Genomic DNA, 17,501 nt, shown 5'->3' on the forward strand with positions numbered 1-17,501 from the left:
ATTTTCTGGCAATGCTGGGGAACACAGACCTTGCAGGCGTTACACAAAATGAAAAAATAAAATTACTTGCGGGCGAGCACACAAACAATTAAATATCCATCATAACCAATTTGATACATCTCCGCTTTCCCTGCCTACCCTTAAACTAAACTAGTTTTGCATTTGCTTTTTTCTTTACTTGTTTTTTTCCTTTCAACATGTAAAGCACTCCATAGCTACCATGCGGAGGGCGCTATATATAAAGATTGATTACTATAAATCTACATGCATTACGGAGATCGGATTACGAATCACGCATTTACAGTTATTTCCACTGGAACGAAAGTGCTGCCAGGCGATACAGGCTAATGTTTTAGTGCAATTGCATAGTTATATCTCTAGTGGGGAAAAACACAAAACAAATCATTAACATATAATATATGTAATAATATATTACAGTAACACCTGCCCCCTAGTGGGGCGTGTTAACCACCTGGGTTTGCTGCCACCACCTTTGTTTAACCCCGGTAATGTCCGGTATTGCACAAATAAACCAAAACAAGGAAGCCAATGTTAGCATACAAATACATTACAAACACCAGGGAACCATTTATAACAAATGAAATCTCAAAGTACCCTACAAACCATAAAATGAAAATAAACACCCCACGACTGTAAACAAAAAACTCCACAATTCCAATAAACCACTCAAAATCAACAAATACACAATAACGCAATATAAAGAAACACCCAGTAGGTATATCAAAATATAAAGAGACCCCCCTGAACTACACCCCCAACCCCACAACTGTACACAAAGCACCCTTTTATAGCCGTTTAAAATAATAAAAGCCAAGTAATAAATAAGACCTTTATATTCCAAAATACAACGAGAATTAATTGGGTAAACGTGAGAGTGCAACAGGCAGCACTGTGGAGTAGTGGTTAGGGCTCTGGACTCATAAGGTTGTGGGTTCAAATCTCAGGTGGGGTAGTGCTGTTGTACCCTTGAGCAAATGCCCAGCTGTATAAATGGGTACAAATATAAGTCGCCCTGGACAAGAGTGTCTGCTAAATGACAAATAATGTAATGTAATAGAATCACTCAGCAGTATATTACTACACCTACAGCAGCGTTGTAATATACAGTGTCGGTAGAAGAAGATGGGAAAGGAGGGGAGCAAGGTTAGGCAAGAAAACGCTCTACTTCCCTGTGTCTTCGCTGTCTGGCGCCGGCCCGTCCATCTCAACATGCAGCTCCGACTCCTGCTTTAGACATCGGGTTGCGTTCACTTTTAGGACTAATCCGACACCGACACCGACACCGACACCGACACCGACACCGACACCGACACCGACATCCTCTCCTCTCCTCTCCTCTCTCATCCCCCGGATTTTTAACCCATGCGCTTTTAATTGTCGGCACCTGTATTTGCACAAGAGTGGGAACCTGCATGCGCCCCAATCAGCGCGACCGGACCCCCCACATTTACACGCATATTAGACAGATCTGTAATGAGGGGTCATTACAGTTTAAATGTATTTAATAAATATAATACGATGTTGTCAATACGTCCTTTAACTCAAAGAATTCAGTGACTGTGACAAGTTCATTATCCTAAGACCTATTGTTCTGGATCTCCTGATTGTAGTTTCTCGATCGTCCTTAATGGAAAGTTGTAGAAGTAGTTCGTGATCCAACCTCAGATCTGTGGTTTACATGAAAAACACAATTGTAAAAGCAGGAAGGGGACCGCAGGAATAAAACTTGACCAAGCCCTCATTTCTGGTCAGTTGTGCTTTGATCTTGGTTGTACTAGCTTGCGCACAGGTGGGAGGCTTTTTGGATCCGTGTAGAATTACATTTCCTTCAACAAACCGGTTTGTGCTTTGTATTCTTTTGGGACGTAACCCAGCACGCAGGGATAGGTACTATATCACCTACGTCGCTTCCGCAGTTAATACAGACACTCTGCCAACCTGTTTGCTGCGGGAGATAAAGGTATACATTGCAAACTGACACTATTTCTATTGGATCAACCGATTAAGATATTTAATCTTTCACTTACCATGCTTATAGTAAATTGAACATTTGCATGGAAAAAATGCGTCTGTTTAGCTACTGATTCTGCGTTTGCAAAGTTGGTATCAAGGGCGGTTTTGTATTTCTTCGGCGTTATGTAACAGCAAAGTAGAAGATGCAGTTTTTTTTATCGGCTGGGTGTTGTACATCAAAAGGTTTCTGAATTGAGATCGCTGAGTGAATGTTATAGTACAACGTTTTTCACAGTTGAGAAGTATTTATAAACCGTGATATTGATTATCTAACGCACAAAGGAACACAAACACACTCCGTAATCTCTCCGCTTTTCCATTTTCAGAGATTGTGATCAGCCTCGGGGACAGGACAGGGAGCAAAACACAGCGCTGAAGGCTCTTGAGACTCCTCAGTGGAATCATGGGAATGGAGAAAAAAAGGTTTTGCGTGTTCCTGTTGATTCTCATATGCTGTTTAGCAATCTACTACATTACTATGCACAAGAACCCCAGGAAATCAGAAAAGCAGCTTGTGGTACCCGCTCCAGTGGTAGTTGTCAAGTACCCCCTCAAGCACACTTACATCCTGAACGAGCCAGACAAGTGCAGAAGGAGAACCCCCTTCCTGGTTCTCATGGTCCCAGTGGCTCCACATGAGCGCCCAGCCAGAGACGCCATCAGAAAGACCTGGGGCCAGGAGAACTCTGTCCCAGGAGTGGACATTCTACGGATCTTCGTACTGGGGCTGCCCTCTGGGGACCAAGCCACTCAGATCCAGGTGGAGCTGGAGAGGGAGAGCCAGGAGCACCATGACATCATCCAGAAGGACTTCCTGGACAGCTACCGCAACCTGACCATCAAGACCATGGCGATCATGGACTGGCTGGTCTCCTACTGCCTGAGGGCTTCCTATGCCATGAAGATTGACACAGACATGTTCCTCAATGTGGACTACCTGGTCAACAAGCTCCTGGACCCTAGCGCGGCCCACCCCAAGAGGAACTACATCACAGGGCTGGTACTGGAGAATACCGCAGTGCACAGAAACAAAGGCAGCAAGTTCTACATGCCAAAGGAGGTCTTTCCCAGTGACACTTATCCCATCTACGTCTCTGGGGTGGGCTACGTTTTTTCCATTGACCTGGCCTCCAAGCTGCTCTCTACATCTTGGTTGGTGGAACCTGTGTTCCTGGAGGATGTCTACGTGGGGCTGTGTCTGCGCCAACTGGGGATCAGGCCAGTATCCCTACCACAGCAGGGTCTGTTCTCCTTCGATTTCATTCCCTACTCAAAGTGTCGCTACTCCCAGCTCGTCGCAACTACTGGGATACATCCAGAGCAGCTGTTGCAAATGTGGGAGGACTTTACACATGGAGAGCATTCATGTTGAGATGCAGTACAAACAACACAGTCAAAGAACACAGAAGTTGGGAGATGCATTGTGGGAAGAGGAAGTTGGTTGTTCAACATTTTGCAACTGCATTGTAATATGAAATGATGAAAAACTGAACTTTTCAGTCCTCATCTCTCAGTATGACTATAAAAGATAGACAGTCGTAGGTTTGTATATTAATTATAACAAAACAATTCTGAATTTTGTTTAATCACTTTGATAGCACACATGACATTTGTGTTTAAGGTCACATTTTTAATATTTACGTTGGTGAACTGAAGTGCTCACTTTAGTAGTTTGTCAGGTTTACAGTCATATATTCAATAATGTCTGAGTGCTTGAATTCTGGACTTCTAAAAATCGAAGTGTTCTAAGAATTCCAAACAGCCTAAAATCACAAGGCTCTTTCAGGATTAGAGAATTGTGTCGTAAGATATTGTAGGCTACAGCACAGTTCTCTACCATGTAGGGTTCATGCTCCATGTGAGCCAACATCTCCTATCAGCCATTCACATCCATATATGGTTTGAACTTATCCAAACAGATAAGGGTCAGCACAGTATTGTGTTAATCTTTTGACCATAGACATACAGTGAGGGAAAAAAAGTATTTGATCCCCTGCTGATTTTGTACGTTTGCCCACTGACAAAGAGAGTTTGCCCCTTTAAGAGAGTGCTCCTAATCTCAGCTCGTTATCTGTATAAAAGACACCTGGGAGCCAGAAATCTTGCCGATTGATAGGGGATCAAATAATTATTTCCCTCATTAACATGCAAATCAATTTATAACTTTTTTGAAATGCGTTTTTCTGGATTTTTTTGTTGTTATTCTGTCTGTCACTGTTAAAATACACCTACCATTAAAATTATAGACTGATCATTTCTTTGTCAGTGGGCAAACGTACAAAATCAGCAGGGGATCAAATACTTTTTTCCCTCACTGTAGGTAGAGAAGGAGGCCTTGCTAAACATAATCTGATCAGGATCTGAGTGCATGTTATAGAGGTGAATGATTGGTTGGGTGGATTAAAGCCCTGAAAAAGTCTGCAACTGAAGAAAAGGAACTACACGAGATGTTTGCTGCCACCTGAGATTGACTGTTACCTGTCTGGAGGAGCAGAGAGACGTATAGGGTCTTATCTGTTCCATTCCTGTAGCTCAAAAGGAGCTTCATATTTTGCATATTTTATTAATATAATGATATTAGTTTTAAATTAAATCTGTCCCAAATAGATGATAATTGCACACTTTTGACTACCATGTTTCCCATAAGAAAATAATCTTAAACTGAGTTTCAGTTTAACTCTAATGCAGATTGGCTGGAAACCACACAAACAGATCACTGTTTTGATTTCCTCTGATACATACATGACTGATCTAAATGCACTCTTAGGACACACAGGATCCATTACAAGTGACTGACATACTCAGAGGCGATTCTAGAATCTGAAGGGGCCCAAGGCAGAAAATCCTTTCTTCCCATAACCCTTTTAACTATAGTTCATTACTAATATATTCCCGAAACCCCCATTAAATAATCAAAAGTCAAAAAGCATTTACAGAATCAGAGTTTTATTTTCACATTGGTTAAAGGTAAAAAATAAAATAAACTAGATTAAGAAGTTTCTGGAAACTTCGTCTGGGTTGTAAAATTGCCATTTTAAGACGATTTAAAGGAGTATCTAATGAATATAAGCAGTTCAGCATGTTAAATATATCTTAAAGAATTGTATCTTTAAAGCAGCTTGATAGCTCTTCTGTGGAAGGATTTACTTTGACCTTATAGTAAGTTTAAAGATCAACATGTAGGGCATTTTCAGATAGATCATACATGGTTTCCTATATGTGTTCCATAATAAGAATGATCCTAACTGCAATCTGAAAGCAGTTATTAGGCAAAATTACTTTTAATGGACCTTTGAACCCTGGAAGAAAGGTAAAAGTTCAAACATGTTTACAAAACAACACATTTGGCCCCCTTTGACATGATTCATGATGACTTTGGTGGATTTTGCAAGCTGTAACCCTGAAATGCATGAAAATCTGATTTGACCTTGATGGAGAGGTCAGAGGTCAAGTTGAGGTCATGCATGGATAGAGCACATATGGTTTCCTATACATGTTCTATAGTGACCATCATCGTATCTGCCAACTGTAAGGAGTTATAAGCCTTCAAAAGTCGAGTTGTTTTTTGGCGATATCCCATGATCCATAGCTCCGATTGAAAAACAAATAGCATTTTTGGAAATTTCATACACAGTTTCCTATCTATACTCAACAGTAACATGACTGATACAAGCATCCTTAAAGGAGTAATGAGATGTTCAATATCTGAGGACACTTTCGAATGTTGGCAACCTGCTGCATCTGGCTCAGAGAAGGTCAAAGGTCAGAAGTAATGGCATGATTTGAAAGGGAATAGATTGTTTCTGAGTGAAAGTTATTGGACAATGCCGAACCGGACTGCCTTTGTTCCAAACCACACGGACCGTGTGTTTTTATTTGAGCCCGAAGACAGAAAGGCCTCTCTGCGACGAAGTTCAGATAAGTTTGGAGTTTATTATTCATGACATTTGAGAAATCAATTAGAAATTTTATTCTGTGAATGTGTAATATCATTTAGTATTTTCTTAAATATAAATGAGTGCTGCATTAAACAGTTTTGTTTGACAATTTTAGAAATAAAATCTGTCAACGTCGAGAAATATCTTCTCATTCCTGTTTAACTGTTTAGTCTGAAATTGACACATGTTAATAGACACTAGATTATAGGTGGCCCTGCCTATCCTTAATCATTGAACAGTAATCAATTAGGGAGAATTGTGGTTACAAGAAATGATAGGATCTTTCTCGGCACCCAAACGTAAATGAGACTGATGTATATAATGAGAAGTTATTTGACATAAATACTAACCTGCATTAGTTATTTAATGTCCGACTAACAATACTAATGAGAGACTCACCTTAGTCTTACTAACTGGTATTGTAGTCAATGTGTTTGTAATTTTGTGTAACATTTTGTGTGTTATCATATGCGATTCCATGGTCTTTGATTTGGTCACGGAAGTGATTGTTCTTTGATTTGTTGATCTTGAGTGAATTTTAATTAGTTTTTCCCTTTTTGTATAACTAGTGTGGTGCTACATTTTATCTTTGTTTTTAATAAATTTGAGAATTGATATCTTTGGAATTGGTGTCTGCGTCCAATTATTGCAGAAATTGAGTTCTACAAGATTCTAGGATTCTTGATAAGGTGATACTTAAATTCACATATTTGAACTGAAATTTATAAGTGTACCTTACACTACATAATTAGTACGCCATGTGAGGAGTCTTAGACTGAAAAGAACAAATTTCTGCAATAATTATTGGATATTTTGTCCAGATTTGAAAACAAAGAAACTTTTTGTAGGCGCAATTCACTGTTTGTAGAACTAGAACTGCGCTCGTGGTTTCCAAAGTCACAAAATGTTTTTGTCTGTTTTAGATTACTTGTGATCATTAGGTGATTCATCTAGTACTGTTCTGTTGGGTTGTTACTGAATAACCAAAACAACGATTACCCAAATGTGAAGCATTGATTGTAAAGGTATCAGGAACTGAGATTCGGGTAGAGTCGCGTTGAACTCAGTTGTTAAACGATAGAGGTGATGAAAGTTATGTCTAGCTTAGCACTTGCAAGCTCAAGGCTAGTGAACTGGAGCATAAGCAAATTTGAAAAACGGAAAAAGCTAGGAGAAAAGTATGCGAAAGCTTTAGATAATGAACTATTAGTTTGTTTTCTCTGATTTCTCGAAGTCATGAATGGTAAAGTCCACTGTTGAATTCTGTTACATAACATTGAAATGAATGCTTAACATCTTATTTTGTCTTGAAGGGGATAACGTCCTTGTCGACCTCAGTCCCATTCAAGAAAGGTGGTATGTAGCGTTAGCATAAGCAAATTTGAAAAACGGAAAAAGCTAGGAGAAAAGTATGCGAAAGCAAAAGAAGAAAGAGCCAAACTCCATGGAATGGCTTTAGAACTTGAAGGAAAGTTAGAGACTTGTGGAAAACAAGTAATTGTGTTGAATGCTGAAAAAGAGGACTTAATTGAACAGAGAGAGCAATTAGGAAATGATTTAAGACAGTGCCAAGACGAATTGGAAAAAACTCTGATCCAAGTAAACAGTCTGCAAAGTGACAGAGATAAGGGCACTGTGATACTCTAAGGTGAGGTCAGACAGCAAAAAGGAACAGCCGGAACCGCCCAATGCACGGAGTCGCACACCGTCTCCACATTTAGACCCCGGGTTGCCTCACCCTGATCGTTCCCCTACCCATAGTCATTCCCCACCCAGGGTAAGAAGCTCGTCGCACAGGCGAACTTCCTCTCCCGAGAGTCCTGACCGAAAGGTTAACATGCACCAGTTGAGAGAACTGGCTAAAGATTGTGAAACCTTTAACCCCGCAGACAAGGAAGGAAATGTGGAAGCGTATATTAAGGACATTAAGTATGCCCTGCGTTTCTATCCTGAGGCTACGGAGAAGGAAAAGGTTCTCCTAATCCGCAAAACCACCTCTCGCCAAGTCCATTCTTGGATGGAAAGGCAAGGGTCCATGGTCTGCAATAGTTTTCAACGTTTGTGCAGAGCATTAATTAGGGACTATTCCAATTTCATTGATCCAGTGGCAGCAGTGACTGCCGCACACCAGATCAAACAGGGTAAGCATGAGTCCCCCCATGATTACTATGAAAAGCTTAGGAAAACCTATTTTGGGGGTCAAGATCGACCCGGAGCCGAGGAAGAGGTGAGCTTTAAGGGTTTGTTTGTTGCTAATTTGTTCCCAATGATTAAGGAAATTATCATATTACATGCAGATGCAATGTATATGAACATGGCCGAAATTCGTAAAATGGCACAGAAAGCTTGGGAAAGCAAGTAAAATAGCGCTTCTGATCGTAAAGATACAAGCACCCGAGTACTGGCAATGTGTTCTGAGAGCCCTGTTTCTCCACTGGAGTTAGAGGGGACAGAGATTCAAAGAAGGAAAGAACCTCCCAAGGATGGAATCCAAGACACCCAGGCTTACAATAAAAAAAGAAATAAAATCCTAAGTGGAGTAACAGTAAAACAAAGTACAAGAAAAAGTATAAAGGAAAGAATCTGCTCCTAGCCCAGTTGGGTTAACTCAGTCTCTGAGCAATGCTGCAGTTTCTGAGCTGCTGCTACGCTTAGCTCTGCTCCCTTTGCCCCCTCTTCCCAAACTGGAAGTTAGTAGCCAGGGTAAAGGGCCGGACTCGCCACCTGAGGCATGACTAGCTCTGGAACCACCCCCTGTCCCCGCCTCCGTGTTTTTGATTGGATGGGACGAAAGGCAGGGGAGTTTCCCTGACACATCAGCTCACTGGGACCTCCCAGTGGGGGAAGCTGCCTGCAAGCAAGCTGAACCTTTGGTGATGTTACTGGGTGATCTGACACAGAGAGGCAGAGCCAAGCAAGTTTACATAGAAGTGACCATTGAGAGTGTGTGGGAGTGTGAAGCCTTGTTGGACACTGGGGCTGAAATTTGTTTAATGTCCGCCACTACATTTGGTGACCTGATACAAATTATGGAAACCTCAGACCGACAACTGAAAGTGGAAGCTTGTAGTGTGAACATGACAAGTTACACAGAGACTAAGGCACAGCTCACCCGAAAGGCGTGGTTAGAATTCACTTTTGGCAAGATGAAGTTGGTTCACCCAGTTTATATTTCCCAATTTGAAACAGAGAAGTTGATCATTGGTCAGGATCTATTGAACAGGTTAGCACCACTTATCGATTGTAAACGGAACAAGTTGTGGGCTCAAGTGCAAACACCAAAGCAGGTGGAATTGAATGACAGACATGATACAGCCACCAAGGTACACCTTCCCAATGAGACCATTTTTGCACGTGTCCCTAAAGGGGGCCTCGCTCACATCGATGATTTAGCTCTGTACCATTTAGACTCTGAGCGATATGAAACTGAAATTGAAATTGTGGACACCTTCCGGGGACACAATTTTAAATTGGACAGCGTTCTTTGCAAACCACACTCCTAGAGTCATGTGAGAGAAAGCACAGGCTGTCTCACGGCTGGAGGGTCAGGGATATGGTCGTTGCTCCTGAGTGGCTGGATCATAACAGGAAGTGTGATATGGATGCTAGCCAAGCATCTGTGAGTGCATAAGTTCAAAGGAGCACCGGCTTACCATGTAAGCCAACCATTCGAACCTAGGTCCCTGCCCACTATAGGCATCGGTGATAGTGATAGTGGAGGTCAGGTGCCTGAATAACATTTGAATTCCCAGTCACCTCCCTCTGTTAATTAACTTCCCCCTATTGGTTATCATCAGTAACCATACTCAATATACTGAGTACCCCTAATACCAATAGTTTTTCTTGTTTTTAATGTACCTGTGTTATAATATGTAACCTTTATATGTGTTAGTATAGGATTTCCAAATTGATTGTAATACATTCTGCTTAGATAATGAACTATTAGTTTGTTTTCTCTGATTTCTCGAAGTCATGAATGGTAAAGTCCACTGTTGAATTCTGTTACATAACTTTGAAATGAATGCTTAACGTCTTATTTTGTCTTGAAGGGGATAACGTCCTTGTCGACCTCAGTCCCAATCAAGAAAGGTGGTATGTAGCATTAAGGGGGGTGTATTTTGATAGAGCATCCTAGCCCTGAGCTGGAGCTCTGATCTAAAGAAGACTTCTCCCCCAAAGTTACCAGAATTCCTGAGCTCATCGGCCCATGAATGGTTCTACGTGAAAGTGACAGTCTTGGGAGGATGGCACCTAGAATGGGCCAAATGGCTTGGAGTCCCTGCTGTGAAAATGTCTGAGGAATAGGGCCTGGAGGTAATAAAAACCTTTGAAGCAGGCGAGAGAAATCCTGAAACAGAGCTACGAACCCAGGCCAGCTGGCATTTCCAAAAGGTGGCATGGATTGACATCAGTCATAAATTATTATTGGGCAGCACTGTGGAGTAGTGGTTATGATTCTGGACTCATGACTGAGGTTGTGGTTGTGGGTTCAAATCCCAGGTGCAGCAGTGCTGTTGTGCCCTTGAGCAAGGTACTTCACTTAGATTGCTCCAGTAAAATACCCAGCTGTATAAATGGGTACAAATGTAAGTCACCCTGGATAAAAGCTAAATGACAATAATAATAAATCGAGCCTCCTAAAATAGGACACTGGGGGCTGAATCCGAAAAAATTCAATATGTGATTCTATGGTCTTTGATTTGGTCACGGAAGTGATTTGTCTTTTATTTGTTGATCTTGAGTGAATTTTAATTAGTTTTTCCCTTTTTGTATAACTAAGTGTAGTGTAGTAAGTGTAGTGCTACATTTTATTTTTGTTTTTAATACATTTGAGAATTGATATCTTTGGAATTGGTGTCTGCGTCCAATTATTGCAGAAATTGAGTTCTACAAGATTCTAGGATTCTTGAGAAGGTGATTCTTAAATTCAGTTATTTGAACTGACCCCTGTCCACTGCCAAAAGCGCCTAAAATTGACACGTGAGCATCAGAACTGGACCACGGAGCAATGGAAGAAGGTGGCCTGGTCTGATGAATCATGAGTTCAAGGTGTTGACTTGGCCTCCAAATTCCAATCCAATCAAGCATCTGTGGGATGTGCTGGACAAACAAGTCCGATCCATGGAAGCCCCACCTCGCAACTTACAGGACTTAAAGGCAGGGATGGGCAGTATTTATGATACATGTATTTAAAATACAAAATAGGATTTTGTAATTTGTATTTGATAGGGTTGATGAAAATGGCTTCATATTTTGTATCAAAATACTTTTGTGTTTTGTATTTTGTAGTTTACAAATACTGTAAAATACTTTGTGAGAAGTCTACATGATAACATCATAAAAATGCTGCCTCTGATTGGTGCCTACTCAGTAATTTGCCCAGACTTGTTGAGATCAGAACAGAAAATTGATCCATACCCGAAGAAGATGATCAAGGTGAGAAAAAGAGACCTCTGCAATGTAGGCCACAGGGCACAAACACTCATTCAATACACTCCCTCTCTCAAACACACACCCACACATAAGTTTGACTGTTTTTGGTAGAACTTTTGAACTATTTTGGAATACCTGGTGTGTAGTATTCTCTATTGGAGTTTAAGTAAATGTTCTTACTACAATATTAATGTGTATGTGTCCTCTATACCTATATTCTGAGGCTCTCAATAGATTCAGAGGTTGGAGGTGGGTTAATACTCCTTGACAAGTTCTGTTGCTACTTTCTGATTATGTTTCTGGCTACATTTAAAATCAAAACATATTGATAATTTAATAATTGTTGACAGGGCTAAAATATTTGTTTTCAACTTCCAAATAGGTGTCCAATCATTGATAAATAAATAATTGATTGCTAAATGATTGTACCCTAATTGAAGTAGCGGTTTAGTAGGATCATGATTTTGCATACCATTGCATGAATGACTGCCCGACACATCATTTATTATTATATTGATGATTAACAATGAAATGATTAATTACTTAGAATCTAGATGCTATGAATAAAGTTGTCTTCTTATGAATGACTTGTTTGTCATTGAGTCAGTGTTGCTGATGCAAAGTAGGCCCTTCATTACCAAACACCAAGTATGAGTCATTAGCAAACTGTTAGTTAAACATTCAACTGTTGGTTACTTTAAAACTAACCTTCATCTGGGTGATCACAGGGATGTGTGAATATTTTATCTGTTAACTGGTTGCATATGTCAGATTTATCACATGACTTCTTAGGCAGAGAAAAGCTGTTGCTATCTAACATTGTCTACTTAATCAACTGAGTCAGTGTACTGGTGAAGGGATAGATCAAGCAGGCCAATAGATGGAAGGTTTGCAAAGTGATTTCATGCTCCCTTGTAAAAGTATTGTAGTGACCTTGCCTTTTTAAAGGTTGCTAATAAAATAAAGCACTCAAGACTGAGTTTTTCCAAAACAAAAACTGTGATTTATTTTTCCGTCACAGAGGTACTTCCCTTTCCCCCTTTTTTCCTTCAGATTCTCTAAACAGAGATGTTTCTTCCATTAAACTCCTGCTCAACTCAAACTCTAACCCGTCACCAGGCCCTTATATATTCCCCTCTCCGGTGACTCCCTCCCGTCCAATTACCTCTCTCCGGCTGTACCACCCCGAGACGGGGGGAGCCACTCAGACACACTTACCCACAAACATCCCTCCCCAACCCTACACAACGATGCCCCACACATAACACACATTCACACCCATGCACACACACAAATAGACAGAGTCCCCGAACGGACTCACCCACACTGCATACACACTGTTACACCCTCCCCCCACCTTTGGGCTGCCCTACTGGCACATTCACAGACACCCGCCAGGATCACTACAGTATTTTTAGTATTTTTAAAACACAAAAATACAGTAGTTTATTTTGATACACGGTGTGGCTGCTGTATTTTGTAGTTTATTTTGATACCAAATACCTTAATTTTAAGTGTATCTTATTTCAAAATACATTTTGATGTTTCTTTGTCCATCCCTGCTTAAAGGATCTGGTGCTAATGTCTTGGTGCCAGATACCACAGCACACCTTCAGAGGTCTAGTGGAGTCCATGCCTTGACGGGTCAGTATTAGGCAGGTGGTCATAATGTTATGATCGGTGTATAGTACAAATATAACTCTGAAGAAACAGTAACAGCTAAACACTAGTGATGTGAGGAGGTGTGAGAATGTCTGCGGTGACCCACACTGTCACTGCTGTCATTGTTTCTTCAAAGAAAATTTCTTAAATATCCTGTTGATTTTCTATTCATAAATCGACTTTTCTCAGCCTGCCAACTCTGTGCTCTCACTCACTCTTCCCTTCTCGTCTCAACCTAATTTTCCTTGTGTAGATTGTGAATGCCCCAATGACATAAAACCTTCCTGATTGGTTGTTGTAGTGTTTACAGATGCCAGTAATTTTTTTGAACAACTATTGGTTGTTAATAGACTCGTCACTATCACTGTCACCTCGCACATCAATATTCACTGATGAGCTGCAGCACTGCTGGACCGGAGGGTAAAACTTGCCTTGGGACTGCAGATGCGCTGTGAAAAGAAGACTGGACGGAGATTAAAGGCCCGAAAGTCTGGTAAAAACTGGATGAATGGTAACCCTAAACTCTAGTGTAGCTTAGCTATCACCATTCATCAAATTGTCAATGAGGTAGCAGAAATAAAATTCAGCACAGCAAGAGGATTTAAACGATCAATATACCTTGAAACGGACCTGTAGTGTGGCTGTGCGAATGCGGAGTGGAGAGCAGAGCGCAAGAGCAGGTGCGTTTCATTCAGATGTGCTCTCTCTCTCCCTCGCCTGGATTCTTGCCGGGCAGTATACACACAGAAATGGCAAAATAAATAACATAAATAAAATAAACTTTGGCAAAACGCACTACATTGTCCAGAATATGGACACGGGAAACTGACTATGAATTAAAATATTTGTTTTGATTGGCTGGGGGGGCACCAGTCAGATGTCAGCAGTGGCCCCAGTACCCCCCCTGGCTCCGTCCCTGCCGAGGACGCATAACAGTTGGATTGTACAGGACATGTCTTCTTTGCTCTTACCATTCGCCATTACACACTTCACAGGTTTAAATAAGTCTATCTAGACCAAGCTCCAACTGCCAAATCCCATTTGCTGATTTTAACTTAATAGCTAATTAGCTAACTTGATAATGGACACTGCAGAAATAGGTAGCAGTGTTATAGCACAGATTTGTATTGAGGCAAAAAGAGCTGAACACATATCTTGCAGTTCCTATTCAAGGTAAAAGACCATATTAATGCAAATACACAGCCTCTAGCAGCACAAAACATTAACAGATTATAGTCAACACTGCTTTACCGTCCTAACCCTATTACCAATACAGTGTAGCAAACATTAGAAACAAGAACCCACCTGCATAGTCCATTATCTTTCTCAGAACTATACAATTATATCACGAACACTGGTTGTAACTCCTAACCCAATCTAATGACTTTTCCAATTCCAAAACAAGCACACATATCATACATAGCTTCTCAAATCTCCAAAGCTACACATTGTTTGTTATTCATAGGTGTGTTAACGAGTGTGTATATTGTTCCTATACTAGAGCAATTCATTTACCAAAAAGGCAGAAACCCTTTGTAGTGTCTAGGAGAATCTTATTAGATCACATACCTTCTTTATATATTCTAGTTTGTACATGTAGTTTATCAGCAGCCTAACAAATGTATCTGACACAGCCCCTAACTAAAAAGTTACCACTCAGCTATAGCCCTCATACAGACAATAGTGCATATTTCATTTGGATGTAGTTTTTCTGGCTCGTGTTTAGGTGCAGGCTTCTTGATAATGTGTCAGTGTAGAATCACATTTCCTAAAAGAAACTGAATTGTATTTGTGAAGAGTTGCAGAAAATAGCAAGAGGCTCGTGTGTGGTAGAAGGTTGATTCTTTATTCCGGCAGCTGCAGGGGAGCCTGACCTGAGAAGTTTCTTCAGACAGTCTCAACAATTTTAAGTTACATTTGGTATTTTATGGGTTGTATTCAAGGCAGAGAAGACCGTTATTTCCTTCTTGATAGGTGCAAACAAGCTTACTAAACAAATTGTAACTAATTAACAAGAGATATTTAAATTACTTACTACATAGACTTTATGAATGAATAACCTCTTGGTCAAGGATGCTAACACAGCACGTTTTGTTAAACAACTTGATGTAGTGAAACAACAGAATACAGAGCCTTAGAGATAAGATATCTATATTTGAAATTAGATAAATAATCTATACTGTTTGAGGGAGACTGTTTCAGCTTTAACCAGGTTCAAAGAGTAACAGAGAAACAGAGTAAGCTTTAAAACTCTGGGAATGTGAAATGTATCTAGAAATATACAATTTAGATCTTCAATTTGGTTATCCAATGGTACTTTAACCTCATTATTTTGGATGTGTAGCACCCCATGCTTCCTCTGTCAATTTGGTAGTTCATTGGGAAATTCATTCGGAAATTCATCAATTTGGCCATTCTGACGGCAGTTTGACCATAGAGTAGTGAATTCATCCAGGAATCTGTCAAGTAGTTTATACATTTGTCCGATTCGTGTGCAAATTAATCCGTAATTACACTGATCAACTATTTAATGTGGCTAACTTCGAAACAAACCAGTTAACTTCCAGACAAACAGACCAACTTCCATGCAAACATACCGACAAACCAATGATCTTCCAGACGGACCTATGAAATTCTAGACCAAGGGTTTTCAATCCGGTCCTGGAGTACCTCCTGCCCTGCTGGTTTTTGTTCCAACATAGGTCTTAATTGCTTAATTGCACCCTTAATTGACCTAACAAACCAATATACCATTCAATTAAGTAATTAAGACCTAGGCTGGAACGAAAATCAGCAGGGAAGGGGGTACTCCAGGACCGGATTGAAAACCACTGTTCTAGACGAACAGACCAATCATGCACTGTGGCAAACCCACTTGAGTCTTTCTAGCCAATAGGAGCAGACACCCCCAATTTAACCAATACAACTCCAGGCTCACATAAAACGGCTTCAGCCAATAATGGTGCAGTTTATTAGAGAGGGCGTTTCTCTGTCTCACCTCGATCAGCGTTTTTCCCCCTCATTAGAATTTTTTCACTCATCGGAAATCCATGAAGCTATATAATCGTACTTGCAGTCTTTGCTCCGTGAGATAGAAGGACAAGCATGAATGGATTATATGCATTTAAAAATAGATTCATCCTCCGAGTGGGGGGCTGAGGTGGGCTTGATATTATATTAGGGGGGCTTCTCTTTACACCTTGTTGGCACACATGCATTTCTTTATTTATTTAACAATACGCACTAAAACGTGTGATTATCTGTGTTTTAGTGTGAGGTCTTACCCCCCCACACCAGCCTCTGACATGCCACAGCAACTTGTGCAATCATCCAATTAGCATCACGGTTGTTCCATCAACCCTCATCCACACATAGAGGAGGGAGGGAGAGCTGCCCTTTCTCCTGCCTCCGTCGGGTTCTCCTATATATGCCCCTTTGCTGGACTCAACCCGTGTAATGTCTCATAAACGCTTAGGGTCCATTGCAACGAACTGAAAGCCGCATATTAACTGGAGATGGGTTAGTACGCAGCTCCGTACTAAACTAGTCGGCAGGTTTAATACAAATGCGCAACGCACTCGGGGGCTGAAGTTGGTCTAACAGCGAGGTAAAGAGTTTTATTTTCGATATTCAACCGACATTCGACTGCGGTCTCCTATAGCTTCCGAAAAACACAGCGGATTATTTCGAAATTGGTTGTGATTGGAAGGGGGACATGATTACTACATTTCACAACCTGAATTTAATCATTTCATTATCTAATCACGTTTTTGTCTTTGTATGGAGGGAATTTAAACCAACTTCATTAAGTGGAGAATGGCCATTTACAACTTTCACAACAATTTTTTTTAACCCTTGACAAATCAAAAGGTTCAAAATTCCATATTTATTCTTTCTTTTTCTAATAACTTTTTTTGGTCTTTGTAGGTAAGGACTTCAATCCATTTTCATTAAGTGCAGAATGGCCTTTTACAACTTTCACAATCAAAAAATAGCATTTTAGGAACTAGGAATCGGTCTTTGTGTGTTCGTTATTTCCTTAGTTCGTCCCACAGTAAGTTGACTTTGTGCCCCTAGTGGGTGGTCTGGTCACGGATTAAGCCAAGGGGAGAAGTACATCACTGGTGGGTTACAACATGTTTACCATTTCCTTGTGAACCTAGTGTTTCGATATATAAAAGATAAGTTCTCTAGTCACTATAAATTCTCTCCTTGGACTATGCCAAGTCTGTCTGAATGTCTGAACTGGCCACTCTCTCCAATCAGCTGGTTGCCTAATACTTAAAAACCCATAACCTAAACTGATAGTCACACCCTTCTTGTAGATATGGACAGAACTTTCTTCCACAAGTGCTAATGAAATAGAAAATGTATTGATCGCTTGAAGAATCGTATATTTTAATTATATTTGTAATCCCTCATTATCGCTATAAC

The 17,501-nt window shown here is 40.5% G+C and overlaps 1 protein-coding gene across 1 annotated transcript; it reads left to right on the forward strand.

Moving 5' to 3' along the window:
* Nucleotides 1-1,823: 1,823 nt before the first annotated feature.
* On the forward strand, nucleotides 1,824-10,819 carry LOC136752584 (beta-1,3-galactosyltransferase 2). The gene is made up of 2 exons (XM_066708035.1): nucleotides 1,824-1,981; nucleotides 2,361-10,819. The coding sequence occupies exon 2, from the start codon at nucleotides 2,438-2,440 to the stop codon at nucleotides 3,404-3,406; it is 969 nt and encodes a 322-aa protein (XP_066564132.1). The 5' UTR covers nucleotides 1,824-1,981; nucleotides 2,361-2,437; the 3' UTR covers nucleotides 3,407-10,819.
* Nucleotides 10,820-17,501: the final 6,682 nt, after the last annotated feature.

The sequence above is a fragment of the Amia ocellicauda genome, chromosome 7 (genome assembly GCF_036373705.1).
Source record: "Amia ocellicauda isolate fAmiCal2 chromosome 7, fAmiCal2.hap1, whole genome shotgun sequence".
Taxonomy (NCBI): Eukaryota; Metazoa; Chordata; class Actinopteri; order Amiiformes; family Amiidae; genus Amia; species Amia ocellicauda.

What these genes read in the sequence shown, in the direction of transcription:
- LOC136752584 (XM_066708035.1), top strand. Translation starts at nt 2,438, where the DNA reads ATGGGAATGGAGAAAAAAAGGTTTTGCGTGTTCCTGTTGATTCTCATA.